This window comes from Pseudorca crassidens, chromosome 18, assembly GCF_039906515.1.
Source record: "Pseudorca crassidens isolate mPseCra1 chromosome 18, mPseCra1.hap1, whole genome shotgun sequence".
NCBI lineage: Eukaryota > Metazoa > Chordata > Mammalia > Artiodactyla > Delphinidae > Pseudorca > Pseudorca crassidens.
The window spans coordinates 55576155-55603860 of NC_090313.1; the positions used below are offsets into that span (position 1 = coordinate 55576155).

A 27706-nucleotide genomic window follows, 5' to 3' on the forward strand; every position below is an offset into this window, starting at 1 on the left:
GAAAAATGTTGCTAGTTAATTATTAAACAAATAGCAGTCAAATGAATTGTTGGATGCTCTTTATCAACAACAGACTGATTGAACACTCCAGAAATAGTTTAGTCACAAATCCATCTACCAGTTGATTGATCTATCATCTACCATTTAATTATCTGCCCAGGAGAAAAAAAGCATCCTATACTTTTTCAGGCAAATGAGATAGGTGAGCTGCAGACCTTCCTTTCTTCCTCCCTCCTTTCTTCCTTCCTTTTCTTTCCCTCCTTTTTTTCCTTCCTTTATTTGCAGTAAGGAAAGTGCAATTTGCAGAAGGATCTGCCTTTGTCTGGGCCTCGTTAGTATTGCAAAGGCTGAGAAGACACACCTAAAGGACAGGATGGGGCTTATAAAATGGTTTGCAGGCTCTGGTTCTCATCTTCCAGATGGGCTTGGGGATTCTTCTGTGCCCAAAGTAAATAAACTGCTTGAGAAGAATTCAAAGTACATCCAAATGTGGAGCATTCCCTGGTATTACTGTAGATCATTTTAAGCTTCCATGAAAAACAATCCTTCTATGTCATAATTATCTAGTATCTGCTCTCCAAGGATCCCAACACGTTTTACAGAGAGCTAATCCTCAAAATTGCCTGGGTTAAAGGAAAAAGTATATGAACTATACTTAGTAGTAGTTAGTATTTCTAACGCCTGCTTCTGCCATTCACCCAGTCTGCTTCTGCCGTGACCACTGTCAAATCAGACCTGATAGGGTCTCAAGCTTGCTTCCAAGCAGGAATCACAGGAGTCACTAAACAAGAACATTACGTTGTTATCAACCACCTAACATTTAGATCATAACTTTTTCTGGGTAGCTCAACATTTTTATGATCATGATTTCTGCGCTCTTCAGAGCATCCCTTAAATCTCCGTGGAGTCTCGTATTTAACATCCAACATAAACATTAAACCACAGCAGTAAAGAAAAGCCTCAACTAGAGAGGAACAATTTTAATACTTTTTTTGATTTAGAAACTTGTTTAAATGCCCTTTTGCTATATTTTCTTTTGAAAATCTCATTTGTTTAGAGAAAGGTATGAAAAATGAAAACAAATGCTGAGTTTCAGTGCAAGACACAAAGATTTATCACCAGATGAGGATGATTTATAATACTTAGATGACAAAGAAAACTTTGCTTCAAACAAAGAGCTACTAGCATTTTTATGAATAAGATTTGTGTTTAAATTTTTACTGGGAAGGATAATCATTTGCTAACTTTAGGAGAAGTTATGTTTGATTACTTATCTATAGTTTAAGTAGGTAAGAGAATCCTTTGAGGCTATTTCGGAAGCCTGATGATGTGTGAAATTCGAATCTCCTTCTAGACATACAAACCCACCATTCTTAGGTGGCACTGCTGACAGCCGGCAGCAAAGGATTAGAAGATAAATATAATTTAAAAGGTCAAGAGATGTGCTAACAGAACTCTAGGGTATGGTCAATAATCTACAGTACTCGTTAGCTAACGTTTCTTCTTATGGAAGTTAATGTAAAGAGAACAATGTTCTGAAGGTCAAAGATTCTAGACTTAGCTCTGACTTTAACAAGGTTTCGACCTCAGGCAAGTCACCTAACCCCTCCAAATCTTGTTTCTACCTTATAAATAATGCTGGTTTAGATGACCTCTAACATAGTATGCTTGTAAATCACTTAACCTCTGTGACAAGGAGGGATAATCTCTGTTTCACCTAACCTCATGGGGTCATTGAAAGGATAGGACTATACATTTAATGAGTATAATGTCAACATTCGTACCATCCTTTATGGTTTACAAAGTGCTTCTGGATATCTCATTTCGTTCTGAGTCTCTCCACACCTTTGGGGTGGGTGTTATTAACATCTTTTCCCAAATAAAAAAAATCGATGCTCGGAGATTAACAGACTTTCTTAAGGTCAGAGATCTAGTGCTGGCGGAGGTGGAATTCAAACCCAGGTGCTCTGACTCTAAGGCCAATGCTTTTACTATAGAGAAGTAACCATTCCCTAACTACTCCCCTGCCCCTCCGCCCTCTCCCAATCTCTGTTTAGGCTTTTTGAATAGTTAGATTGGCCAATACTTCCACATCTACAACTGAGTCAATTCTGAACTCGTGTTTAACTTTGAATGGATTCAGAGAAGTCTGTACACCCTTCTTTGGTCCTACATTCAAGCAGCAATAAGAATTTATTCAGGGAATTCCCTGGTGGTCCAGTGGTTGGGACTCAGAGCTTTCACTGCCATGGGCCTGGGTTCAATCCCTGGTTGGGGAACTAAGATCCCACAAGCCGTGCGGCGCGGCCAAAAAAAATAAATTAAAAAATTTATTCAAAGCCTGAGCCTGATAAGATGATAGATTTCCATTTCTAAACATTTGAAACATGCCTGAGACATCGGGGAAAGGTGAATTACAGATGCTGAACTACATTTTTGATAGAAGGCATGTTTCCCAGCGGTGCTGGTTTGTGAGTCACATCTTTCCACATATTTCCGACCAAGATATCTTTGAGAAAAGTATGTCTAGTATACCTCTTTTGGAGGATGGAGTGCTAAGGGGAGGAGAAGACAGAATACTTTATGTAAATGGTCTATTTACTCCTAAATTACAGCTTTGTAAATATACTGATTGGGCAGAAATAAGATGGCTGCAAGAACAAGGGATAAAACGTGAACAAAGGGAAGGCCCTGAAGCGGGAGTCAGACATCCTGGCTGTTTACAGTTTAGCTGTGTGACCTTGGGATCTGCGTCTTGATTTCCTCATCTTAAAACAAACAGGTCGGTGAAAATAATTTCCAAGATCATTTCTGCTCCCAAGGCTCTATGAAAATTCAACAGGCACATCCAAGAAATGGAACGAAAAAGTCTGCTTCACTTAATTGTAGGAACACCTGTGCCTTGTTTTCTTCTGTCAAGGGAGTGAATCATTCAAATCTAAGTGAGGACTGATGAAGGCTTTTCCAAAAAGAAAGCCCCCAGAGTTTGTAAGAAATAACAATCCAGTATTGGTCCTAGAATAGCAAATTTCTAGCTCTGAAAATTTTTTAAGCAGTGGAACTCTTTCTCCAAATGAAATACTGCACAAAAGTGCAGATTGTGAAATGGCATGCAATATCAATATAAGTGGAATTATTTTGGTTGAATTGGGGATGGAGGGGGAAGGGGTAAAAAGTGCTGCCCACACACCTCTGCCCTCCAACATCCTTCAAGGGATCCTTTTACTCTGTTAGGGGGAATGCCCTGGTGGTCCAGTGGTTAGGATTCGGCGCGTTCACTGCCGAGGGCCAGGGTTCAATCCCTAGTAGGGGAACTAAGATCCCGCAAGCCACACAGCCGAAAAAAAAGAAAAAAAAAAAAAATTCTGTTAGGAAACCATGACCTTAGAAGTGGTTTATATGTCTCCAGAGAAACAATACATTTGAAGTTGTTTTTCAAAGTCCAACTTCTCAATAACTCAATAAATTTTCCAGTGTCACTATTTGAGTGCTCAGTGAAGAAACACCTAAGTCTTGGTGTTCAAAGTTATTAAATACTTTGAAGAAAAAATAAATAAGGCATTAAGAGCTTTTGCAAAGGAGGTCTACTTTAAGGTTACAGTGAAAACATTTCCAAGGGCTTGGAGACATCAAGAGGAACAAACTGGAATGAAGGTAAGGAACAAAATGCTTCCTCACTTAAATGACATGGTTCCCGTAACCGTTACCATTCCACTTTTCATACCAGCGTTTAAGTGCTATGTGACCATCAAAAATTCTGCAGATCATAAGATTAGAGGACTTTATGCTGATTATTAGCAAATAATGTTGCTCCTGTCTTAAGCCTACTGTAAATGCTGTTCTTGAGAATAATTGAATTCAGTGGGTAGAACAATTATGAAAAACTTAAAAAACTCCAGATGCCTTTGAAATGTGTCCTGCCATTGAATTATCTTTCCTTCTCAGTCATTCTCGCTCAAGGCTCCTTTCCTTCTCAGTCATTCTCGCTCAAGGCTCCTTTCCTTCTCAGTCATTCTCGCTCAAGGCTCCTTTCTTTCTCAGTCATTCTCGCTCAAGGCTCCTTTCCTTCTCAGTCATTCTTGCTCATGGGTCATGCTAAGGTGGAATAAAAGTGGAGGCTGACTCCAAATGAGCCTCCTGGACTTGGACTCTAATGACCCAGAGCCCAGGAGCTGAGCCCAAGCCAAAGAGAATGCGAAGCAGATGCCAAGAGAGAGTCTGTGGGGGAAGAGTCCAGATCTGCAGGCCAGGCCACTGGCTTCTGAATGCTTCAAAGCAAATACAGACTAGACAGCTTTACAATGGAGGGATAACTACAGGAAGACCACATGAAGAACTTCTGGAACTGGGGAGTGGGGAGTCTCAGCATACACTGCTGAATTCCTAACATGTGATGCCATCCTGGGCTATGGAATATACATTTTTCACTGGGAGCTCCTAAAATTGTCATTTGCTCATGCCTCATTTTATATTTGCTAAGTAAATGACGTGCTTTCATTAGTTATTTGTTGCCCTTATGCTTCCTTCAAAAATGAGAAAATTGGGCTTCCCTGGTGGCGCAGTGGTTGAGAGTCCGCCTGCTGATGCAGGGGATACGGGTTTGTGCCCCGGTCTGGGAAGATCCCACATGCCGCGGAGCGGCTGGGCCCGTGAGCCATGGCCGCTGAGCCTGCGCGTCCGGAGCCTGTGCTCCGCAACGGGAGAGGCCACAACAGTGAGAGGCCCGCGTACCGCAAAAAAAAAAAAAAAAAAAAAAAGAGAAAATTGAAGTACAGAGAGATTAAACGAATTGGATAAGATCATATAGTGTAAAGACACAGAACAGAGTGAACGGTACTCTGTCACTTGATAAATGTGCATCAAATGTCTCTGAGAAGACACCAAGAAAGTATCAACAGTGGTCACCAGCAGGGAGGGTAACTGGGAACTGAGAGAGGGAAGCAGAGGCTGACTCTTCACTCTGACTCCTTTTGTGCCTTTTACACTTCGTACTATGTGTACCCATTACTTATACCTCAAAATACTTCATTATAACAGGCAAAGTTCTCACAGAATGCAAGTAGGTTCCATCCCACCACCTGCTCACCCCATACAAAGGAGGTCTGGCGAGCCCCAGCAGAGCCTGGATAGCCTGTGGCCACTCAAAATCTTAGTTATGTTGGCAGGGATGGTGGGAAGATTTTACAAAGTCTCCAGGGTAGCTGCTGTGAGAGAAAGACTGTTAGGAGTTCTGGAAATATAGAGACAAGGTAAATGGTACCATGAGAAAACAGCTAGATAAATCCAGGATGAGGGATATTCTTCTACAAGACAAATGATCTACACCCTCAAGAGAGTGACCGTCATGAAAAGCAGAATGGTAGTGGTAGGAAAGGCAGCTGCTACAGGTTAAAAGAGGCTAACAAGGGCTTCCCTGGTGGCGCAGTGGTTGAGAGTCCGCCTGCCGATGCAGGGGACACGGGTTCGTGCCTCGGTCCGGGAAGATCCCACGTGCCACGGAGCGGCTGGGCCCATGAGCCATGGCCGCTGAGCCTGCGCGTCCGGAGCCTGTGCTCCGCAGCGGGAGAGGCCACAACAGTGAGAGGCCCGTGTACCGCAAAAAAAAAAAAAAAAAAAAGAGGCTAACAAGACATTATAATCAAAAATGAGGTGAGGACTTTGACTGGATCCCAGATTGTAGGGGGAAAAATAATTAGACACTATTGGGATGGTTTATATTCTATAGCTCAGGATGGCAACCATTGGAATAGTCGGGAAAAGTGAACATGGATTCGATTTTATAAGATATTATAAAATTATTGATGATTTTCTTAGACGTGATAATGGTATTGAGATCATTTAGGGAATGTCCTTACTCTTGGCAGAAGCATAATGAAATATTTAGAGGTTAAGTATTATGATAGTTATAACTTACTTTCAAATGGATCAGAGAGAAGAAAAAGACTGTGTATTTAGAGAGAAACATAAAGCAAACGAGGGGAGAAAATGATCACTTGGTGAATCTAAGTAAAGGCATATGGGTGTTCATTTTACAGTTTTTTCAACATTTTTGTAGATTAAAATTTTTTCAAATTAAAAAAAAATAGAAATAAAGGAGAATGTTTAAAAACAAAACAAAAAAGGGAAAACAAGGAGAAGAGACCTGGGCTCTATCCTATTCTGTCTCCAACTAGCCTTCTGACTTTGGGCAAAGCCCTTGATGTTTCTGGGTCTCAGTTTCCTGTCTGAGGAATGAGGAAACTGGAGGGAATGACCTGAGAGGTGACCTCAGCTCTAAGTGCCATGGTCATAATGAGGAATTTGCAGGTACAGGACTTGGCAGTCCTCTCTCGTCCTGTCTTCCCATTCTGATCCCTCCAGATACCCATCTAAGTACCACTTTTCCTCAAAGAGCCTGTTTTGTGAAATCTTCAGAGTTTTCTCCTTTTGTTGGAAAGATTTTAATGCTCTAGTTTCATCAGACTTTCTATGCTCTTAAAAAACGTTCTGAAGGGACTTATGTAGTAAATGTGAGGGGTTATGTTTATAAGTATACGAAAATGCACAAAACCAAAACCGTTAAAGTACTTCCTGTTAAAAATCAAATAGCAGGAAACATGATGAAACTTCTTCAAGCCTTGAAAAAAGTTCATTTTATCGTGGTGTCTTACTAGAATTTCCCCTGGATTTGTCAGTAAATCAACTATACTTCAATAGATTTTTTTTTAAAAAGTCATATATTAGTATGGTATCTTCTCAATATTTCTGTGGTTTTACAGATGAAAACCGAGGAAATTCTTTACAGTGTTGTGGCAATGGAAGAGACTGTCAGCAAAATACTGCTTCGAGGATGGTGCCCCGAAGGGGAGTGTCTAGAGAGGCATGCTTTTCTGTGCCTTTTGTACTCAGTGCCTCTCATTGAATGTCCTATCAGAATTCCTTTTTTTTTTTTTTTAAACCTTTACTGAATTTGTTACAACATTGTTTCTGTTTTGGTTTTTTTGGCAGCGAGGCACGTGGGATCTTAGCTCGCCAACCAGGGACCGAACCGCACCCCCTGCATTGGAAGGCGAAGTCTTCACCACTGGACCACCAGGAAAGTCTCCAGAATTAGTTTTTATAGGTCTCCCTCACAAGGCTACAAGCTCAGGGATGGCAGGGAACTCTGTACCTAGCAGAGTACTCTGCTCTTAGCAAGTGCTCTATGTTTGTAATTTTGTTGAATTTAGTTGAAATTCAGTAGGTCATATGGCAACAGTTTTGTTTCTAATTGTCAAAACAATACAAAATAACAATTTGTGAAATGCTATTTCCTTGACATTATTTCTTTTTTATGTAACATGTCCAGTTTTACTAATCATTCTTCCAGATTACAGACTTTTTTTTTTTTTTTTTTTTGCAGTACGCGGGCCTCTCACTGTTGTGGCCTCTCCCGTTGCAGAGCACAGGCTCCGGACGCGCACGTTCAGCGGCCATGGCTCACAGGCCCAGCTGCTCCGCGGCATGTGGGATCCTCCCAGACCTGGGCACGAACCCGTGTCCCCCACATCGGCAGGTGGACTCTCAACCACTGCGCCACCAGGGAAGCCCCGATTACAGACTTTTAATGGTGAGAATTAGACAAATATTAATCTCTCCATACACTCCGAGTGTGAGATGCAGTGGAACATGCCACACACTCCCTGTTAGCTTTGCCACTTCCGGCCTTCTGTCATCCTTGACCCAGTCCTGGGGAGCTCTGTCAATCAATTTCTTGGTGAACTTCTACTGAATCTTTCTAAAAACCTGGAAGAAGTAGCTTCACATAACGGAGCAATTCTGCTTTCAGAGATACAGAAATCCTTTCTAACTGTAAATTTTTTTTCTAGATAACTATGAATATGCCAGTTTTAATAGTGGTATGTTTGCTGTGGTCTATAAGGGGTTAAACTCTTCATGTAACTCAAAGAGAGGTGAGGTACTCTGGCCTTCAGGATCCACAAGAGAGGCGAATGGGCTGATCCAACTATTGGCAGAACCCAAGGTTTTAAAACACAGGTGGGATTTATGCTGATGCAATGGATGTCTAACCATTCACTGGTGATCAATGGTCCAAGTGATTTAAGAATTATACTCCACCTTATACTAGAAAGGACGTAAAACATTAAAAAATATTAAGCCCATAAAAAATAAAAAGTACATATACAATGGAATATTACTCAGTTATAAAAAGAATGAATTAATGCCATTTGCAGCAACATGGATGGACTAGAGATTATCATACTAAGTGAAGTAAGTCAGACAGAGAAAGACAAATATTATATGATATCACTTATATGTGGAATCTAAAAAAAAAAACCAAAAAAACAAATGAACTTATTTCCAAAACAGAAAGAGACTTACACACATAGAAAACAAACTTATGGTTACCAAAGGGGAAAGTGGGGGGGGGGGAGGGATGAATTAGAAGGATGCGTAACATATACATACTACTATATATAAAATAGATAACCAACAAGGACCTACTGTGTAGCACAGGGAACTATACTCTATATCATTTAATAACCTAGAATGGAAAAGAATATGAAAAAGAATATATATACGTGTGTGTATATATATATATGTATATATATATACATATATACACACACACACACAACTGAATCACTTTGCTGTATACCTGAAACTAACATGATATTGTAAATCAACTATACTTCAATAAAAAATTAAAAAAAAAAAATCAAGAAAAACTTATCTGAAGGCCGGGAGGGTCAAGGGAAGGAAAATGCTGAACACTAACTAGTCTGAGAGCCATAAGACATAACAAATTTGGCTTGGCCGGTCTTGGACTTTAGCTTGGAGCTTCCTGGCAGCTAAAACCAACAGGGAGTCTGGAATAGCTCCATCGTTTTCACTGATCACAAGGGGAAGCACATTCCAGCTCTTCAGGGAAACAGAGCTGCTTCCCATCGTGAAAGTCCAGGTCCTACTTGTCTTTGTATCCTGTACTTAGGCAGAGCCTGGCAACCACAGCGCTCACTGACTCAATCTGCCTTTTCCCTACCCCTTCACTCTAAAAGGAATCTCTCATGTAGAGCTTCACACAAGGGACTCTGGGAGCCTCGGAGCCAAAAAAGTGGGCCTAAAGTCAATGAAGGGATGGGTTTCAGTCTGTTTCTTTCTGTATCCATCACGGCACACGGACACGGCTCAGTACGGCAATCCCGAGGTGTGGGCAGGATGTCAAGCTAAATCATCATCTAAGATGGGCTATTTCTGAAGGACCTGTCTGATCCTTAACACAGTTGAGAATTATCTATGGATAGACTGAGTACCCGTTACCTATGTCTGCACATATACCGCTCCTCTCAACTGAATTTCTGACAATAGTTACCCAGCACAGTGTTCAGGTTATTTGTTCTGGTCAAAGCCAGGAGTGCGGGTGCCCCTGTGGCTGATTAAGAGCTGACTGATGGGCTCGTCTCGGGCAGTAACATGGCGGCAGGAGATCCCTCTTCAATGCTCAGGTCTCCGAAGGAGGAGGTATATGACTCCTTTGCTTGACTCCAGAGCAAACTTGGCGATAACAAAATGGAAACCGTTTAAATGAGAAGCTGCATTTCTCCCAGGGGTAAGAACCTTCATCGTCACCTGGGGGCACGCCTGTTACTGTGTAGCACTCGCTCATGCGCGAATACTGAGAACCTTGCGAGGATACCTGGCTGGCGATGGAGAAAGAATGGGTGGGTGGGTGGAGGGGTACTGGGATGGGGATGGTGCCCTTGAGAAATCTGGGGAGAGACTTGTGGTGCTTCTATCTGTTTCCGCTCCCCCCCTCGCCCTGCCCTCATGGATAATATCACACAACTTGTAAAGTGCAGTGCTTTCTTCTGTAGCAACTGGTCTTTAAATTATGGTCTTATCATTCTTTGATTATTAGAGCAGATGAAACAAAAGGTTCACTTTCTCTACACCGACAGATGAGTTGACGAGAAGATGCAGATTCTTGTCCACTCTGGGTGCACATCCCCTAGCCAGCCTCACACCCTGACTCGGGGCTGACTCCTGAGCAGAGATGGGGGAGGGTCTGGGGATGCCTCTCTTCCGCCTCAGTTCACGCCATTACCTTGAACTTCTCCTCATAGCTCTCAAAGGCCTCCATGACCATACACACGGCTTCCATCGAGCGCTCAAGCCGGCCATCCACCCCATTAAAGCGGTACATGCTGCCGGACACGTCCACCACCAGACGCAGGCGCTTGGGTTTCTGTTGGGGGCTGCCCAGCTGAGGGAGAGACAACAGAAAAGCCTTGTGAACCAGAAAACTGTCACTGGCTGCTGTTCTGGGGCCCTCATGCATGTCCCAGCCGCCAGGCAGGCACATCAGCTGTAGGCTAGGCCCAGCACAAGGCTGTCCTGGCGGGTGGGGAGGCACCTATGGATTACATTTCAGTAAATGGAGCTTCTGACTTGTGCTGGTAGTTGGGGCCACGTGGGAAAGATTTTCCTTTGGAATATGGTCCTTTCAAGGACAAACCTAGTCTAGTAAGACTCCCTTAGTGAGGCTGATGTCGTCTTAAAAACAATTATCTGGAAGAATATAAACCCCAGCATTTCATGTTCACATCAGTTTCTCTAGCAAGATAGAGCTCCTTTGGAAGCCCACAGCAATTTTACCAGTACCTGTTGTGTAGTGAGCTAAAAATCACTTCCACACAGCCTGCAAGAAATGTCAGATTCCTAAAACCAGGCGATGTGAGGGGCAGGGGGTTCCAGCAAAGAAGTAAAGGAAAATATCTCTTCCGTGTCTTTTGCCTTTAGGAAGCTTTCAGTTTTCTCCTCCTTCCAGTTCCTGAATTACTACTACTCTTTACTTTTCCTGGCAGTTAACGGCACGAAAGCGGCGTGGAACCGCAGTTTAGCAACAACTGTCAATTAAAATGTGAAACTCTTATGAGTTTCAGTTTGAATTTGAACCCGGGCCTGCCAATTTGCAGAACGAAAAACAGACGTATGCTTGTCAGTTTTTACTTACAGGAAAAAAGAAGAAAAATTCCAGATGATTCTGTTACTATACACTCGCTGACATGTATGCAAACTAATGAGCAGAGGTAGTCATTTCAAGAAAATACTGTGGGTATTGGAGTGTAATGGTTGGAGACAAATTCAATATATGTCTTGAAAGATTGTTGAGTCTGCCAGAATTAAAAACAGCGCCTCATCCACCTCCACGGCGACTCACAATTTCAGATGAATCTAAACACATTTGTGGACCACAGTGAGTCAGTGAAGAAAGCAGTTGTTGACGCATACCAAGGACACAGAGGCAAGAACTCTCCCAGTGACTCCAGGAACCTCTCTGAATCAACATTTAGATGGAGTAAGTGGCTCCCTTCCCCCCACCTGTCACCGCACCCCCAGCTCTCAGTGGCTACTCAGCAATTCTGGTTACTTGGAGATACTGGAAGTCACAGAACCCTCTAAGAGACTCACCTTATTGCCATTTTTGGCCATTGTATTATTGCAAATATTTTAATATTATGGCTGTCAAAAACTTTACACACTATCATTAGAGTTATTTAAGGGAGAATTCCTTATTCTCTGGAAATTTCTTCGGTTATAAGATAGACACAGATCTTTAAAGGAACAGAACAGTGGAAAACCACCAAGATTGCTCTCGTGCTTTCATTTGCATCAGCCTCTGGGATTCAGTGGCACTAAGTGTCTTCAGTTCCCCCTCCAGGGCACCCTGCCCTGTGTCCTGGGAGCTGATCTGTTTTCCAAATGGCACTGGCCTCTCTCCTGGCTGCTGGCTTCCGGTGGGTTCTGCTGATGGAAGGTGCTGGCAGGAGATCAGAGGGTGAGGGTGAAATATTTACTCCCTCAGCCCCTTCTCTGCTGTGGCCCGTGGGTGGGTTCTCCTTCTGCTGAAGGCCACAGCCCCTGATGGCCAGCCCTCTCCATAAATCACCTTTTCTAAGCTCCAGTAAGTGCTCTCTCCTCTGTCCTTTTAGACTGAAGGATGGGTCAGATCCTTGCTGTTGGGAGACCACACCATCTCTTTTTGGATTTCGCAAACGCCACCCTTACTTCTGTAAACATTAACTGTTCCTTAAATTGCTCAGTTTGAGTGTGCCTGGTGTTTCTTGACTCAGGCTGGGATCTTGACTCATATAATAAACAGTAAAATATTTCTGTTTTTTTCTAATTTTAAAAAGTGTAATGCTTTCCTTGATTGCCATATTCAGGGTTTATGGTGTTTTGACAAAGACAGCAACTCAAGGAAGCACCTGCCTGTAAAGAAGACCAAACTGCAGATCGGAGGCGCCTAGCGCACCAGTACTCACTTGTGGCTCCAGCTCACCCCGGCGTTTGTAGATGGCTTTTTCTCCAGTCAGCCCATCAATGATCTTGGCATCATCTAGTTCCCCAGTAGCTTGGTGTCTTAGCCACTGTCTTTCTTTACCTTTAGCCTACAATGACATACACACAAATCCTTACTTTAATTAGTTCTGCAGGGTCCCTGACACATTTTACGCAAGAGTAACAGGAAACACACCAGGGATCTTTTCAATATGTGATGGTTCTGCATGGACACAGTTTCATAAATGGACTGGTTTCTGCTCTGCTGACAAAGAAATGCCCTTTGTGTAGATTTTGTTCATTATAAGTGTTTTAACATATGGAATGACAAAATGAACTCACAACACACATGAACAGGAAAACGGTACGAAAATGAACCTCTGGAGAAACATGCAATATCTGGAAATGTAATGGTGATGCATTTCTTATGGATTTTCTGTCACGGTACTCTTAGAGAATTTATTAGGTAACACAATAATCAGCTTGAACTTGTTAACACTGTCTGCAAGCACAGAGAAAACGTGATCTTTGGACTCTTCCTTTTGGAGAAGTTGTTATGCCAGTTCTCTGTGACTTACAGTGCAAACGGGAACAGCTGAGAACAACAGTACGTGAACATTCTGTACCCCACCTTCGCTCTGATCATCTCTATTCAGAAACCTCCTGAATTACTCTTCTAAAGATATTCGCACATAATGCTTAAAACTATGCCATACATGATAAAGAGTTACAATATCCCAATCCAGGTACAGGTTTATCACAGCTGATATTTACAGTGAGAAGTGGGAAGAAAAGCTAAAATACTTTTATGTGTACAAACTAGAGCTGTAGCTAAGATCATGTGCTCTGGAGTCAGACAGCCTGACTCCAGTCCTTCCTTCACCATGATCAGGTATCTGACCTCAAGCAAGTTATTGAACCTGTCTGCATTGCAGCATCCTCATCTTAAAAGTGAAGACAACACTAGTTTCTACTTAATGAGTTATTGTAAAGATTAAATGAGATACTACATGGAATTAGCTGAGAAAGAGCCTGGGCAATCTGTGTTAGCTGGTATGGTGATGATGATGTTGATGGTGATGATGATGTTGATGATGATGATGATGATGATGATGATGATGATGATGAGAAACATTATGGACAATTAAGTCCACATTACTTTAAGCACACTTTCATCGTGGTTTCATTGGAGGTGGCTGTATGACAGCACTGTCATTGAAAAAGTCAAGCTTTAGGCAGCCAGTCTCTATTTCAGGGGCAGATCAACCACTACACAAAGAAGCTCCACACGGTATAACTCTGGGTAGTACTCTATGTATTGTTTTCCTGTTCCTGATACCCTTGCTGCAACCAGGTGCAAAATACCACATTTGAATACAGATATATATTCACGTGTACATGAAATAAAGAGAGAGAAACTCCTAAGGTACCGGCATAAAGATATTAAATTTGGTGAGTAGTTAATTTCAGGAACTACCAGGTATGTGCCCCTTGGAAATATGTTCTTTCCTGATGTGTAATCTTGGTAAGAGACCCATGATCTTATAGGACAATGGGACTCACTGGAGCATAGCTCAATGAATTCTAACTAATAAGTCTACTCCCCTCCCCAGATTTTGGTGTGTCTGAAAACAGAATATATCTTATAGTTGATGGCAAAAGAAACTTGCCAAGGTAAAAGGCAGAGGGGTTAATTGTGACCTGGTTGTCATATCTGGAGGACAAACATATGATCTTGGCTGGGCATAGCAGGTTTCTACTGAATTATTTCCATTGGCAGCAGAGGCAATTGACTTTTAATTTGAACTAAAATTCCCAATTATTATTTAAATGGATTAAAAAACATTACACTACAGTAGAGCATAAGAATAATGAGCAAATAGATAAAGTCGTGGGATGCAAATATACTATAAGTGAAGCAAGATTCTTTGCTGCAGAAATGACAACACTTCCAACAAGACCTATGAAGGTTAGACTCCCTGAGAGGAGGAATCTGGGTTTAAATTTGTTAGGAGAACATATGCACAGAGGGCTACATTTCACAGGACAGATCTTGCAATTAAAGAGAGGAGAAACCCCTAGGCTTTGTAATATAGATCACAGCATGCTTAGAGCTAGCAGAAGTTGGAGTGACTGATTCACGGACCAAGAAGAACTATCTCTCACACACTGCACACCCGTCTAAAAGTTCAAGGGAGGGGCTTCCCTGGTGGCACAGTGGTTAAGAATCCACCTGCCAATGCAGGGGACACAGATTCGAGCCCTGGTCCAGGAAGATCCCACATGCCGTGGAGCAGCTAAGCCCGTGCGCCACAACTACTGAGCCTGCGTTCTAGAGCCCGCGAGTCATAACTACTGAGCCTACGTGCCACAACTACTGATGCCCACGTGCCTAGAGCCTGTGCCCAGCAAAAAGAGAAGCCACCGCAGTGAGAAGCCCGTGCATCACAATGAAGAGCAGCCCCCGCTCACCACAACTAGAGAAAGCCTGCGCGCAGCAAAGAAGACCCAACACAGCCATAAATAAATAAATAAATAAATAAATAAATAAATAAATAAATAAAAGTTCAAGGGAAGCTGTTAAATTTCCAGTGTTATGTAATTCAATTAAGTAAAACACGTAACTCTCAGTTTATCCAAATAGTAATTGTAGAGAATATCACAGTTTTTTGTAAGACTAGAAATTATACTGTCAATCTTAAAGGAACTGAAGAGGGCCAGATCATGAGCATGGGTTATTAAAAAAGAAAAAAAGCATTGTGTCTCTGTGTAGCTTATTACTCTGTTTTACTTCCTTCGTACTTATCACTATTTACAAATGTATTGTTTATCTCTTTGTCTTATCTGCTTGCTCTGCTAGAAAGTAAGGTTGTTGGGGATAAGAGTCCTTATATAACTTCAGCTTCTAGAACAGTGCCTGATACCTAGCTGGTGTTCAATAAAAATTATTGAACAAAAGTTGATTGCTTACTATAAAATGTTAAGTGATAGGGCTTCCCTGGTGGCGCAGTGGTTGAGAGTCCGCCTCCCGATGCAGGGGACACGGGTTCGTGCCCCGGTCCGGGAAGATCCTACATGCCGCAGAGTGGCTGGGCCCCTGAGCCATGGCCGCTGGGCCTGCATGTCTGGAGCCTGCGTGCTGCAATGGGAGAGGCCACAACAGTGAGAGGCCACAACAGTGAGAGGCCCGTGTACCGCAAAAAAAAAAAAAAAAGTTAAGTGATAAAAGTATGATGTAAAAGCATGCATATATAGTATTCTCTCAATGTATATGCATGTATATTTTATATATATATATATATGCAAAGAAAGTATACAGGAAAAAACAAAAATATTAATAGTCATGGTTATTTTTGTGTTGTGGAATTACGGGTGATATTATTTTCTTTAAATTCCTGTATTTTCCAGTCTTCATATAATGAGTTTGTGACTTTTCTAATTAAAAAAATAAATGCTCCTTTTTTTTTTTCCTCAAAAGGATTTAAAAATATCCTTTTATAATTTTATGAGATATACTTTTGGGAACAGCTTGCAGGTTATGGAGAACAGGGCTTCTCCAACATTAATGGGCATATAAATAACTTACGGATCTTGTTAAAAAGCAATTTCTGATTCAGTAGGTCCAGGCTGGGGCCTGATACTCTATTTCTTTTTTCTTTTTCATAAATTTATTTTATTTATTTTATTTTTGGCTGTGTCGGGTCTTCATTGTTGTGCGAGGGCTTTCTCTAGTTGTGGCGAGCAGGGACTACTCTTCATTGTGGTGTGCGTGCTTCTCATTGCGGTGGCTTCTCTTGCTGTGGAGCACAGGCTCTAGGTGCGCAGCCTTCAGTAGTTGTGGCACGCAGGCTCAGTAGTTGTAACTCGCGGGCTCTAGAGCGCAGGCTCAGTAGTTGTGCACGGGCTTAGTTGATCAGGGTGGCATGTGGGATCTTCCAGGACCAGGGCTCAAACCCGTGTCCCCTGCACTGGCAGGCGGATTCTTAACCACTGCACCACCAGGGAAGTCAGACAATAATATTTTCTCAAATAACTGGGAATTGTCCCTAATTTGTAAGCTTCTAAGTGTTAATCAAAGTCTAAAAAGTGACTTTGAAGGAATGTGTTTTTTTCACTAGTAAATCTATTCTTCAATAATAGAAATAGCTGAATTGCCTGCTAAGTGCAACGAATTATGGAGAAAATACCTGCTTAGGAAATTAGTTCATTCCATGTCTATTTTGACATTAGCTTCGATGTAGTTTATTTTAAGCTAGTTTGCTATTGATAATAAAGCATTTTGAGACTTGGGTGGATAATTAATTATAGGAAACATACTTTGTTTTCCAAACTTCATCTTTCTGCCCCAACATCAGCACTCAAAAGAAAGCACAAAACGGCTAAAACCTAGCAGATTTACAACTTGATGAAAATCTTTCATTTCATTATCTGGAGTTCTAGGGATACTAAAACTCTCCTAAATAACTATCTAAGCCTCTCAGCAATTGCTTGTTCTCTATGTTGGGATAGAGTCAGATCTAAGAAATATTAAGAACAATTATACTAGAAACAGGACATCAGAACCGTTAATAAGGTTCATTATTTATATCAACACATGAATGCCTATGCTATGGCATATATATTTTTTTAAATAAATTTTTGTTTTTATTTTATTTATTTTTGGCTGTGTTGGGTCTTCGTTGCTGCATGCGGGCTTTCTCTAGTTGCGGAGAGCAGGGGCTACTCTTTGTTGCGGTGTGCGGGCTTCTCATTGTGGTGGCTTCTCTTGTTGCGGAGCACAGGCTCTAGGTGCAAGGGCTTCAGTAGTTGTGGCATGCGGCCTCAGTAGTTGTAGCTCGCGGGTTCTAGAGCGCAGGGTCCGTAGTTGTGGCGCATGGGCTTAGCTGCTCTACGGCATGTGGGATCTTCCCGGACCAGGGCTCGAACCCATGTCCCCTGCGTTGGCAGGTGGATTCTTAACCACTGCACTACCAGGGAAGTCCCTGGATATATATTTTTGAATAATATCTAAAAACTATACTAATAAGCATACAGACATAATTAAGTAAAACCACATAAACAAACAAATGACCTTATCACCACAACAAAAGTGATGAGATTTACTGAATGTCACACCCAGGAAAGCATTCCATTATGCTAGTTTATACTCCTGAGATTTAAATTTAAGATTGCCAAAGAATACCACAGACAACTGCATGCTTTATGACAATCAGATAGGAGTATTATTATCTAAATATAATTATTTAGTGGGTTATCTTCTAAATATATTTATAAAGATCTCACTGTAATGAAGCTACGTGGAATAATAATGGTTTGCTATTTTAGATATTCCTATATTTGACTGAAGTATACTAGTACATTTATCATTTACCAGAAGAACTTTGTCTTCAATTTTCTTTAGCAGGCTTGTGAGGTAGAAATCTCTCCAGCCAGCTAAGCTAACTACCAAAGCTAATTTATTATGAGTCAGTTCTTCAAGACTATAAGTGAACAAATGTTGACTCCTTATGAGAGGTTTGCAAAATCCTGCATTACTGATGTCAATTCCAGATCAGAGTTAGAGCATAGAGGCTGCTGTCACAGACTAAAGGCACAAGAAGGGAATTACAGGTGGTGGGAATTTGGGGAAAAGGTCCAACTTAAGAGCAATAGGGCCACGGCCCAGGGAATGTATGTCAAACAACCAGCGCAACAGCACTGCAGAATTCTTCTTTTGGTGTACATGCTAATAATTCATAAAAATGATAATAAAAGGGGGGTCCTTTCTAGGGGGCCTATTATTGCCCTTGGTAAGGGGATTATCGAATTACAAAATACTTATTTTTCCCTTAGAATATTATGTTTGTCTGCTGTCTCTGGACTCACCATTATGTAAGAAACTAGGGACTTCAGGTCTTAATTTTCTTGTGCTGGTCTGCTTCTCTTCCTATACATGATTATCATCTTTTAAGGTCCTCTCTAGCTTGAAGACTTTGTTTCTGTTTTGTATACCAATAAAAGAAAAAGACTCAATAAAATTTGGGGTGAGAGTAAAGAAGGGATATGCTTTTTCCAATAAATCTGCTACCCCCTTTTTCGGGTCAGCTTTTAAAATTTAAGTGTAACCTACTTGTAATAAAGTGCATAAATCTTAAGTGCAGAGTCAGTGTAACACCTGCACCTTCCCAGCCTCTCTGGGCCTCTTCTTCTGGACTTGACCTGGCCCCTGCCAAAGGAAACCCCCCACCTGACTTCTGTCATCACAGATTAGGTTTGCCTGTTTTTGAACTTCATAAAGTGGAATCATACAGTATGTACTCTTCTGTGTCTGGCTACTTTGGTTCAACATCATTCCCAGGACAGGCACCGACGCTGTTGTGCTCAGCAGCACTTTATTCTCTGCCTCTGCTGTAACGATGTCCAATCATGTGATCTTGATCATGCATCACAATTTATATCTCATCTACAACTGTGTTGTTTCCAGTTTGGGGGTATTACGAGTAATGCCGCCATGAGCATCCCTGAACATGTCTTTTGCAGCAGGTCCGTGTGTATTTCTGTTGGGTGGAAATCCTAGATATGCTCAGCTTTAGGAGATACTGTGAAACAGGTTTCCAAAGTAGTTTTTCCAATTTACGTTCCCAGGAACAGTGTATGAGGGTTCCCTTTGCTTGCATCCCCACCAACGCTTGACATTGACAGCTTCTTTTTTTCTTTTAGTTTTAGCCATTCTGGTGGCTAAAATTCTTTAAAATTTTTATTTGTGGCTAAATGAATTACTTTTTTTTTTTTTTTTTTTTTTTTAGGTCATGCCATGCAGCATGCATGCAGGATCTTATTTCCCCAACCAGGGATTGACCCCAGGCCCCCTGCACCGGGAGCGTGGAGTCTTAACCACTGGACCACCAGGGAAGTCCCGAAATGAATTACTTTTGATCCTGCTTGTTATTGACATTTTTATCAATGAATCAGTAGTTTTTGTTTTTCAGAAGTGAAAGTATGTACCAGCCTTTTGATCCAGAACTATGGGCACAAAGACATTTTTATATAGTAGCACTATTCATTCATTTTCAAGTATATAACTTGCAGATAAATATGGACAGATAATTTATTATCTATCATCTAGCCAGCCCACCAATACTTGGAAACTCAAAACAGGAAGAGGCCCGTCAGGATGGGTGCTCTTAAAGGCCATGGGCTGGAAGGGGGGTTCTTTAAAAATTTACTGAGGGCTGGAATAGAAATATTGATTATTTTGGTCTGTGTATTTTACGGGACTCATTGAAATACTTCTTTAAATAGTAAGTTCCTACTGTATTTAAATAAATGCATTTATTTATAACAAAGGGCCAGACATGTTCTTTATTGTATATTCCTACTGCATGAAGAAAAGTATTCTTATAAATATGTCCATCTGTTTTGTATTATGTAACAAATTCATACTAATGAGAATTCATTATATATAAAGATAGGTTTCACTAGTAAAAAGTCTATGTTACAGACTTTCTTAAAAAAGAAATACAGTTTTATTACTTTCATGTAAAGAACACTTAGATTAACTGAAATGCTCAGAGGATAACATATTCTGGTTAATTCATTTTCTGAGAAATAATTTGGTTACCAGAAAGCATGAGCACACGTACACACACACACACACACACACACACACACATCTATAGCAGTGAGGACATTTAGGAGGAATAAACTTGACAAAAACCAATTATCTTGTGGTTTGTGAACTTTGTCTTGTGATTTCAGCCCTGAAGGTATTCTGACTAAGTCTTAAGTCTTCACTTATTTGGGTTATGGTTAAGCAAGACTTCTTTTATCTATCAACTCTACAAGCAAGCCAATCTTCTATTATTCCTTTGGAATTATTTCATGAAAAGATTAGAAAGGTTTAAGTAGCAATTTTTGTAGAAATCACATCCATTCTACAGAGTAAAACATATCGATGACCATCACTAAATACTTATTGTGAACAAATACATGTAAACGGATATTGAGGATACCTGGGAGCAGTGATTCTTTCATTAAACATTAGCTCCCATTATTTTAACATTTCTCTATGTTCAAACCACATAATACTTTTTGCTATTAATTTGCGCCATTCAAACGAAAAAGAATTAAGGTAAACTTTTGTACAGTATTTGTAAAATAACAAATTATAAATCAGTGGAAACAATAAAAAAACTTTCTTTGTGATTCTCAATATATTTAAAAAATATTTGTTTATTTATTTGGCTGTGCCAGGTCTTAGTTGCGGCACGCAGGATCCTCACTGCCGCATGCAAGATCTTCGATGCGGCGTGCAGGATCTTTTAGTTGCCGCATGCGGGCTCTTAGTTGTGGCATGTGGAATTCAGTTCCCTGACCAGGGATCGAACCCGGGCCCCCTGCATTGGGAGCGTGGAGTCTTAACCACTGGACCACCAGGGAAGTCCCTGATTCTCGATGTTTTGACATAGTAAAAAAATATTCTACTAAATACCTGTTAGGTTGCCAGCTACTCTAAACGGTGAAATGCCAAAAAAAAAAAGAGCAGATACAGACCTTCCTATTTTAGGGAATTCTCTGTTTCTTGAAGTGACATCTCATTGCTAGAAAAAAAAAAAAAGGTGATTCATGTACTTAACAAAGACGATTCTTGTTAGAAGAGTTTGTACTCTTGGATGGTGACGTGGAACTAAACTATTACTTTGGGTGACAACTTACTGTCATTTTACAAGGAGTTTTTGTGAGCAATTTCACATCTTTCCTTCAAGAATTAGATATTTTGTACTTCAAAGGAGGTGGGAACTACACATATCAGTGAGCATGTATAACAGGCATTTTAAACTTAGTTCAAAACTGAGCCTTAGAGCCCGTCGCCCACTCTCCCCAAGTTCTCTCAACGAAAGGCAACAGGGCAACCCCATTCTTTCAGCTGTTCAGGCCACATACCTGGGGATCATCTTTGACTGCTCTTTCCCTCACATCTCGCATCTGGACCACTGGCAAAGCCTCTCAACTTCCGGTGGTTTCCGACCATATGTTACTGTGTCCAAGTCATCCCTAGGTCAATTGTCATTTCCTCCCACCTGGACCACTGCAGTGGTCCCCCTGCTTCTACTCTTGCCCCCTTCAGTCCCCTCTCCACAAAATAATCAGGAATATTTATAAAAACATGTCATAACTTGCAAGAAATACAATAAAAAAATATCAGCATAATTAAGTTTTTAAAAAGCCTGGCTTACGTGGAGCAACTAAGCCCGCGAGCCACAACTACTGAGCCTGCGATCTAGAGCCCGTGCTCTGCAACAAGAGAAGCCACCGCAATGAGAAGCCCGTGCACCAAAACGAAGAGTAGCCCCTGCTCGCCACAACTAGGCAAAGCCCGCGCACAGCAACAAAGACCCAACACAGCCAAAAATAAATAAATAAAATAAAATAAATTTATTTTAAAAATGTCTTAATGTTGCTGGCATTACTTCAGCAATACATAGCATTCAGTAAAAAGCCTGGCTGAACTTCAATTTCTCTAATCATCTTCAGGAAGGAAATAGTATTTGTCGCTCTCATTATCCCACTTTTTGCTTCCTTCTGTTTCTTTTGTTTGTTTTTTTTAATATTTATTTATTATTATTTTTTAACATCTTTATTGGAGTATCATTGCTTTACGATGGTGTGTTAGTTTCTGCTTTATAACAAAGTGAATCAGTTATACATATACATATGTTCCCATATCTCTTCCCTCTTGCGTCTCCCTCCCTCCCACCCTCCCTATCCCACCCCTCTAGGTGATCACAAAGTACCGAGCTGATCTCCCTGTGCTATGCCACTGCTTCCCACTAGCTATCTATTTTACATGTGGTAGTGTATATATGTCCATGCCACTCTCTCTCTTTGTCACAGCTTACCCTTCCCCCTCCCCATATCCTCAAGTCCATTCTCTAGTAGGTCTGTGTCTTTATTCCCGTCTTGCCCCTAGGTTCTTCATGACCTTTTTTTTTTTTTCTTCTTAGATTCCATATATATGTGTTAGCATACGGTATTTGTTTTTCTCTTTCTGACTTACTTCACTCTGTAGGACAGACTCTAGGTCCATCCACCTCATTACAAACCTTCTGTTTCTTGATATCAACCTCTGATTTTTGTTTAATTTTTGAGACAATATGGGAATTTAGGCCCTGTTTATTATTTTTAAATGTACTATTTTTATACTGTGTATCTTTAAAAACATTATTCTTGATATTTGAGTTTTCTTTTAAACATATTTACCACAATTATTTAGATCTGATTCTGTGTTTAACTGCTTCCAATACTCATTGCTGGTCCTTTTATACCACAGGTTTCCCATTCTTAAGGAATTTGATTCCTCTCTTAACTGGCTGGAATATTTACACATATGTATGTATAGATGTGTGTGTACACATGTGTGTATACATATTTACTTCAAAATTATTTTCAAAAGGATACTTAAGTGACATATATTTTAAATCTCTGAATATCTGAAAATGTCTTTCTGTCACCTTTGTACTTCGGCTGAGTAGAGAATTCTTGGGTCACAACTTTTCTCCCCCCAGATCCTGCAGACGTTGTTTCACGATCTCTGGTGTTCAATGTTTCAGGGACAATTAATGTAAGATGAATTTTTCTTTCTTGGACAATAGATTAGTTGTTTTTTGTTTGTTTGTTTGTTTGTTTTTGCGGTACGTGGGCCTCTCACTGCTGTGGCCTCTCCCATTGCGGAGCACAGGCTCCGGACGTGCAGGCTTAGTGGCCATGGCTCACGGGCCCAGCCACTCTGTGGCATGTGGGATCTTCCCGGACCGGGGCACGAGCCCATGTCCCCTGCATCGGCAGGCAGACTCTCAACCACTGCGCCACCAGGGAAGCCCAATAGCTTAGTTTTTGTCTGCCTGTATGCTTTTAGGATATTTTCTTTTACTTTTTCTTTTTTTTTACATTCTTATTTTGTTTGTTTTTGAAATGTTAAAATTCCATGAGGCTGTGGCGAGGTGCTTATCTCTTCTCATTAACTTTGCCTGGTACTCAGTAAAGGTCTTTTGATCCATTGACTTAAGCCTGTCTTTGGCTCAGCACAGTTTTCTTTTACTATTACGTGAATTATTGTTTATGCGTGCTTTTTGGTGGCTTCTTCGGGAATATCGTTGGTACAACATATATTTACTGAGCACTTACCATGGGCCAAGTACTGTTCTACATGTTGGGATGGCTCATGCTCTATGTGTTAGCTCTCTGCTCTGTTTTTGTTGACCAGCTTTCTCATAGTTTTTACCTCTTCAGTATGGAATAACAATGCAAGTTTTCCTTTCACATTAGTACTCAAGACTGGATTGAGTCTGTCCTTTCTATTTTTAATGTAGATTTCAGCTTTGGCATTGCACTTGTAGTCTTCTTCTAGTCTCTCCTTATTTCACATACTTCAGGTTTCTTTGAATTTTGAGAACACAAAGCAGATGTTTTCTAAAAATGTGATGTTTTCTGAAGAAAATATTCTAGCCTATCAGCATCTTCTTCTTCTACATCTTGAATTTCTATTATTCTGCCTCACTGCAGAAGTATTTCATAGAGCTCATCTTATTTTTTTGTGTCCTCATTCTTGGATGATAGGATGGCTGTTCAAAACTGTTCAGCAACAGATTGGATGGATTCTCCACTTTGTTATTATTAGAATTCTCCTTGAAGATTTTAGACCGGTGTTAGTAGTTGAAGCAAAGCTATACTACTAGCTCAAGAGCTCTGCAGGGAAGGAGTTGGAACTATGGACAGTCACAGCATGAGAACTTCATCTCTACATCATTTCTTATTTTGTTTGGAAAAGCCATTGCAATGGGGCCATTTGGCATTTGTTGGATCTGGTCTTCAAGCCAAGTATAAGTTGAGGCTGGCCTGGCCCCTTTCCCAGAGTTACTGCCTTTCCAGCTTGTCACGTTATGCCACTGCATAAAGTCTAGACCGCTCCACCCCTCCACTGCTCCTCAGAGCTGCTGCTTTCAAATGCTGCTGCTTGGCGGTGACAACATGGAGGGCAAGTGATCTGCTTCTCACCAGCTCTAGGGTTCTCTCTTCTACTCCCTGCCTCTCCAAGCAAGAGATGTTAATGTGATTTGTGGTCTCCTGTACTTACTTGCTAGGAATGCTATTTTGTGTCCTGTTTACAGCTTTTTAGTATTTTAATCCTTTTAATGGTCACCCGGCAAAGATTGAGCTTGATGCCTTTGCTCACGCAGCCTGGAAGTCAGGACTGTACTTCCAGGCTGTGCTCGGCTGACGCTGTCCTCTCATGGCCACTGATGCCACATGCTAAGTGACGAGCCATTCGTGTGCTAAGAAAGAGTAACTAGCATTTTACTCCTCTCCCCAGAAATGCAGATGTTCCTTGACAGGCCCATCCTCACCTTTCCCCCTCTTTGCTCTATACCCTCACCGTCATCAACACATCTTCCCTCTTGGTTTGGGCCATTTCTCTACACAGATGACCATAAAAATACAGACATATCTATACAGATATGTAAGCCTATCTGGTCCTAACCTTGCTCTTCAACTCGAGTCATATCTTAAAATCTTCAAATACCATGCTTGCTTGACATTTTTCCATAGGTGTCCCAGTAGTGAGAAAACATAATAACAGTCAAACCAAACATCTGCTTTCTCCACAAGCCTCTCCTCTTCCTGTGTTCCTTATTTCTGTCCCCTAGGGCTTGAAGACCTCACCATCCCCTTCACTTCATGTTCCATCAGTCACTGTCTTCTGGTCATACCTCCCAACTGTCCCATCCTTTGCATTTTCACCTCAATTACCCTGGTTTGGGTTCCTATCACTTCTTAACTGAATAACTGAAGTAATGTTATAATTTCCTGGCTTCTTCCACCTCTCTCTCCTCTAAGACTTACTAACTCCATGATTATGAAACTTCTTAAAGAAGATCAAACCACACCACTCCCTTTCTCAGTCACATCCATGCTCCTCACTGATTACAAAAGACAGTCAGCATGGATTCACCTTCTCTCTAGTTTTCTCTCCTATTACTCCCTGCCCACAGGCCCATCCCCAAACTCTGAACTCTAGTCACGTTGGACTGTTTGCCATTCTCTAAACAGCCTTGTATTCTTTGTAGTGTTTGCCCCCTGCTCATAGGTTTCTTCTGTCTTGACTAGAGCTACCCAGATTGCCTTTGGTGTGTGAACACTTGTTACTGGTCTGTGATGAAACAGGTCACAGAAGTTGACAGTAATCATTTAGAAACTTATACAGCAATTTGACAAAGCAATTTTATGTTTGTTGAACCTAATATTAAATAATATGGGCTTGTATTTCGTATGTTATTTTTTATATCATTTTTTTTCAGTAATTCATTTCTATTTTATTTTATAAAAGTATTAGTCCGTGAAAAGGAAAAGAGAGTTGAAGAACAAGGTAGTCTTTGTAAAGAGTTACTGGGAACAATCTACTGAGCTGCTATAGAAATAAGCTTCTTAGGAGCCACTAAATTTGTTACTTGAACATTACAGAAACACAAACGTGAAGGCATTATTTTCCCAATTAACAATGTGTTTGAAGGACTGACCTTAAAAAAAAAAGGTTAAAAAAAGAAAAATTCGTCTGTGATCAGTTGAAGAAAAAACCTGGCCCCTCTCCATAGAAGGTTTGAGAAGCTCTGGTCAAGACCATCTTCCTATCTGCATCCTTAGAAGAGTTGCCAATTGAAACCATACTCATCCTTCTTGGTCCAGCTCAAACGACATTTCCTCTGTGAGTCTTTCCCTAACTGCCCAACCTAGAAGTTGCTCGCACATCTGTCTACATAACCATAGCGCTCTGTTAAAAACCATTCTGTGGCATCTACCATGTTGTGTCTTCTCTTACAACTAAACGTGTCTTCTTCACTAGAAGGTTAGCTATTGAAGGCAAGAACTCTTAGGCAAAATAGATATTCAGTAAATGTCCACTGGGTGAAACACAATTACTGCAGATTAAACAAAGCAAATGGGGAAACGCTTTCCATTCTTTACATACAGCAAAGTAGGGGCTCAGAATAAAATTCCTTACCTGGCACCAACCTGCCTCTCAGCCTCAAAGCCTTTTGCATCTCACACTGAGTGGTATCCTGCCCTTGGCCGGACCTCAGCTCACACCTGAGATCACAGTGTCGGGCCTTTGTCTGTGCTGTGCCCTCTGCTGGGCATTGTTTTTACCCTTCTTTGTCTGGTTAATATTCGTGTGTCCTGCAAGACTCAGGTCATGGATTCTTTCCTTCAAAATCTATCCTAGAATCCCCTTCCTCTGGGCATCCACTGCACACCGTTCATTCCTCTACCTAGACGCTTACACATTAAACAGAAATGATCTGTGCAGGTGCCTGTCTTCCCCACCTCTTGAAGTTAATACCTTTGTGAGTACAGAGACAATATCTTATTAATCTTTGTGCCCTCAGTGCCAAGCACAGTGCACGTCACACATCAGTGTTCACAAACATCATTTATCTGAACACAAGCTCATTTTGAACCACTAAAGGAAAAAAAAAGGAACGTTAATTGTTGGTTCATGGAGATATCACGCTAGGCAAAGCAATCAGAAAAAGGCTAGTTTAGTTTAGCCTGAGAATGAAATTCCTGATTGTAGATTAGAAAAAACAATGGAGAGAAGATATGATTAAAATCAGTGGCTTTTTGTAGAAATGGATATTTTCTATTGTTAGGGAAAGCTGGAATCAGAGATTCAGATTCTGAACCGAGTATAACTGAAGTTATTATAGACCCTACTATTCTAATGAGAAAACTCTTGCTACTGATTCATAAAAGGTCCAGTCACCGGGACTCTATGATATCCCATGAAGAATCCAGTCCAGAAGCAAAGGAAGGTCACTGATGACAGCTGTCTTAATTGAGAAGAGTGACCCGTGATGCAACAGAGGCACATGCGGAAGCAGCGCTGACACGGGCGGCAAGATGTTCCCTTTCCTCGGATCTCAGCCCAGCCTCTCAATGCATGGGCTTGAAGCTGTGCTTTCAAAGTCACCCCGAAGGATGATTTGCCAGTTCCTGGCCTGACTTCGTGCTGATCACTGAGGAAACACCCATTGTTACTGGGATTACACAATAACCTCAAGACAGCTGGATGTTATTAGTCAATCAGAACCACACAGGACTGGCAGGAGATGGCCAAAAGGTGACCAAATCCAGGCCTTCCTGTTTTTGTTGCAATCTAAGGATTCACATTCCACACGAGGTCCTGTCTATCCTTGGCCAGCGGCTGTTTGCAACTGGCACTATCTTTCCAAATTGAGGACTTCAGAAGCCCCACTTGAGAATAACACCCTGGATTAAAAAAAAAAAAAAAAAAGAAGATTCGATAAGGGAAACACTTGAAAATACTTAAGAAGTCACAGCAGTGGGTCTG

The 27706-nt window shown here is 41.1% G+C and overlaps 1 protein-coding gene and 1 long non-coding RNA gene across 4 annotated transcripts in view; one reads left to right on the forward strand and one right to left on the reverse strand.

Moving 5' to 3' along the window:
- The window catches only part of VWA8 (von Willebrand factor A domain containing 8), a 369572-nt gene that overhangs the window by 12862 nt on the left and 329004 nt on the right, over nt 1–27706 (reverse strand). For 2 of the 3 annotated variants that reach the window (XM_067713438.1, XM_067713439.1), the window contains exons 41-42: nt 12306–12431; nt 10085–10243 (exon numbers count right to left, since the gene is read on the reverse strand). In XM_067713438.1, the coding sequence (XP_067569539.1) occupies nt 10085–10243; nt 12306–12431 (285 nt within the window). Of the gene's footprint in view, nt 1–10084; nt 10244–11032; nt 11215–12305; nt 12432–27706 lie in introns of those variants that run through there. The other variant, XM_067713440.1, reaches the window with a different exon arrangement.
- Nucleotides 1904–7340, forward strand: LOC137211088 (uncharacterized). Its single transcript, XR_010936879.1, has 3 exons — nt 1904–2782; nt 3475–3654; nt 6988–7340. It is a non-coding gene; the product is annotated as an uncharacterized lncRNA (long non-coding RNA).